Below are 3,429 nucleotides of genomic sequence, written 5' to 3' on the forward strand. Positions count from 1 at the left end.
TGATTTTTATGTTTGAAAATATTTGTTTACGTTAAATTTTATTTACAGATTTAAGAAATCTGCAATATACATAATGTGACTTATTAAAACATTGCTCATGTATAATTCATTTTTTAATTACATTATTCTAACTGTTATTTCGATATTAATTTTTACGCTATAACCATAGATATAGCTCCTTGACTGTTTCATGAGTACCAAAAAGAGTCGCTTGAAGATTGTTGGCGCCACTTGCACACTCTGCAGTTGCACATCTTCACATATATCTATGCTTCATGGCGGAAAGAGCCGTCAAAAAATTCATTCTTTTCGAATTTATCGGACATTACATCGGAGCACCAAAAATAACGTGGAGCCTTTTCCAGGAGAGCACCTGATTATTCAGGTGAGTAGTACTTGTGCAAATTATATTTCGTGTTCGGATTTACGACTACATTTTGTGGTTAACAGTTAATTGTGCACGGTTTAATTCGGATTTATTACATAATTAAAATTATACTCCATTTTGCAAAATTACTTTCTATTTGACTCAATTGCTTTTGATTCTGCTTTCTTTTTTCATTAAGATTTTTTTGTATTACTTGCGAATAGTTTAGGTATCATTAAACAATCCAATTTCTTGAAGGTAATTGGTGGCATCACATTTCTGACATCTTAATGGTTAATGGAGCCTTCAAGGACGTCAGCCATCAGACAATCAAGGTATGATAAAATGCATTTACAATACATTTTTATTGAATTATTTTAATACTTCTATAATCAACTTGCAATTATGTTGACGTTCTTTTAAACCTTTTACAGATTTGAATGAATTTGAATGAAAGCAGTGCCATAAACATTTTATTTATATAAAAAAAATTCAATACTTATTGATTAACTCTATTTCAACTGTTTCTGTGCATTTCATGATTCAAGTGATTACTTGCATGGTAGCATTGGTAGGGGTTAATAGGCATCCGTAGTTCTAGTTTAATTAACACTAACTAATACTAACAAAGTAATCATCTATTCTATTATTAATCAAGAATGTAATCATTTGAATCATTTAAAATAATACAATATTTAATTAACATGCATTACACTCTTAACTACTGCTTTCAATTCATAAATTCGTTTTATGTGCGAGTTCTAAACCGTTGCAACTGCATTATTCAATTTTATTCGGATGAAGTCATATCTTCAATACACATACGAAGTCCAAAAAAGTGCAGGAATTGGAATTATACAAGTATTGTATGAAAACTAAGTATATAATGAAATAATTTATCAAATATTGATACACAATTATGTATCCAACCAAGTAACAATACTCTTTTTTTTTCAGATTCTTCTAATTCAATTATCACTGATTCTTCTGAAGAAGTTCCACATTTACATCCTTCTCTAAAAGATATATTCTAACGTTTTGTCTTCTATTTCAGATTCAATTTTGCACCACCGAACCACCAGTCCTCATCGCCTTCAATCCATCAAACAGTAAGCACTTATCGAGTATCTATCAGGCAGTCTGTACCATTTACCAAACATTTTAAGCAATGCATTCTAATCTTTCGTTTTTTTATTTCAGATTCAATTCTCCTGCACCACCGAACCACCTGTCCTCATCGCCTTCAATCCATCAAACAGTAAGCACTTATCGAGTATCTATCAGGCAGTCTGTATCATTTACCAAACATTTTAAAAGATGCATTCTAATCTTTTGTTTTTTTTATTTCAGATTCAATTCTTCTGCACCACCGAACCACCAGCCCTCATCGCCTTCAATCCATCAAACAGTAAGCACTTATCGAGTATCTATCAGGCAGCCTGTATCATTTACCAAACATTTTAAAAGATGCATTCTAATCTTTTGTTTTTTTATTTCAGATTCAATTCTCCTGCACCACCGAACCACCAGCCCTCATCGCCTTAAATCCATCAAACAGTAAGCACTTATCGAGTATCTATCAGGCAGCCTGTATCATTTACCAAACATTTTAAAAGATGCATTCTAATCTTTCGTTTTTTTATTTCAGATTCAATTCTCCTGCACCACCGAACCACCAGCCCTCATCGCCTTCAATCCATCAAACAGTAAGCACTTATCGAGTATCTATCAGGCAGCCTGTATCATTTACCAAACATTTTAAAAGATGCATTCTAATCTTTCGTTTTTTTATTTCAGATTCAATTCTCCTGCACCACCGAACCACCAGCCCTCATCGCCTTCAATCCATCAAACAGTAAGCACTTATCGAGTATCTATCAGGCAGTCTGTACCATTTACCAAACATTTTAAAAGATGCATTCTAATCTTTTGTTTTTTTATTTCAGATTCAATTCTCCTGCACCACCGAACCACCAGCCCTCATCGCCTTCAATCCATCAAACAGTAAGCACTTATCGAGTATCTATCAGGCAGTCTGTATCATTTACCAAACATTTTAAAAGATGCATTCTAATCTTTCGTTTTTTTATTTCAGATTCAATTCTCCTGCACCACCGAACCACCAGCCCTCATCGCCTTCAATCCATCAAACAGTAAGCACTTATCGAGTATCTATCAGGCAGTCTGTATCATTTACCAAACATTTTAAAAGATGCATTCTAATCTTTCGTTTTTTTATTTCAGATTCAATTCTCCTGCACCACCGAACCACCAGCCCTCATCGCCTTCAATCCATCAAACAGTAAGCACTTATCGAGTATCTATCAGGCAGTCTGTATCATTTACCAAACATTTTAAAAGATGCATTCTAATCTTTCGTTTTTTTATTTCAGATTCAATTCTCCTGCACCACCGAACCACCAGCCCTCATCGCCTTCAATCCATCAAACAGTAAGCACTTATCGAGTATCTATCAGGCAGTCTGTATCATTTACCAAACATTTTAAAAGATGCATTCTAATCTTTCGTTTTTTTATTTCAGATTCAATTCTCCTGCACCACCGAACCACCTGTCCTCATCGCCTTCAATCCATCAAACAGTAAGCACTTATCGAGTATCTATCAGGCAGTCTGTATCATTTACCAAACATTTTAAAAGATGCATTCTAATCTTTCGTTTTTTTATTTCAGATTCAATTCTCCTGCACCACCGAACCACCAGCCCTCATCGCCTTAAATCCATCAAACAGTAAGCATTTATCGAGTATCTATCAGGCAGTCTGTACCATTTACCAAACATTTTAAAAGATGCATTCTAATCTTTCGTTTTTTTATTTCAGATTCAATTATCCACTTCTGAATCAATCGACTCTAATCAGACTGTAAGCACTCATGAAGGATCAGTCGACAATCAACTGCTTGGGTTTTGGAACACTAATTCTTATAAATTTGCACAAGTGGTTCTTTTTGTAACTGTTTAGTCTTGCATGCATGTTCTGACCAGTAGTCTCACTAACTCAATAACAATACTAACATTTTAATAACGTAGTTTGATCAGTTAT

At 34.1% G+C, this 3,429-nt stretch overlaps 1 protein-coding gene across 1 annotated transcript; it reads left to right on the forward strand.

The window, feature by feature from the left end:
* The first annotated feature begins 664 nt into the window (after positions 1–664).
* LOC113389805 (DNA-directed RNA polymerase II subunit 1-like) lies at positions 665–3,178 on the forward strand. The gene is made up of 13 exons (XM_026626811.1): positions 665–702; positions 1,361–1,476; positions 1,568–1,625; positions 1,718–1,775; positions 1,867–1,924; positions 2,016–2,073; positions 2,165–2,222; positions 2,314–2,386; positions 2,463–2,520; positions 2,612–2,684; positions 2,761–2,818; positions 2,910–2,967; positions 3,059–3,178. The coding sequence occupies exons 1-13, from the start codon at positions 665–667 to the stop codon at positions 3,102–3,104; spliced, it is 810 nt and encodes a 269-aa protein (XP_026482596.1). The 3' UTR covers positions 3,105–3,178.
* Positions 3,179–3,429: the final 251 nt, after the last annotated feature.

The sequence above is a fragment of the Ctenocephalides felis genome, unplaced genomic scaffold, assembly GCF_003426905.1.
Source record: "Ctenocephalides felis isolate EL2017-DRISC unplaced genomic scaffold, ASM342690v1 CF-g0.4_SCAFFOLD_03573, whole genome shotgun sequence".
NCBI lineage: Eukaryota > Metazoa > Arthropoda > Insecta > Siphonaptera > Pulicidae > Ctenocephalides > Ctenocephalides felis.

Bases quoted from the DNA above. Each gene is read 5' to 3' on its own strand.
- LOC113389805 (XM_026626811.1), top strand. From the start codon at position 665: ATGGAGCCTTCAAGGACGTCAGCCATCAGACAATCAAG. The intron at 1,626-1,717 runs GTAAGCACTTAT...TTTTTATTTCAG, and splicing joins CGCCTTCAATCCATCAAACA to ATTCAATTCTTCTGCACCAC. The intron at 2,819-2,909 runs GTAAGCACTTAT...TTTTTATTTCAG, and splicing joins CGCCTTCAATCCATCAAACA to ATTCAATTCTCCTGCACCAC.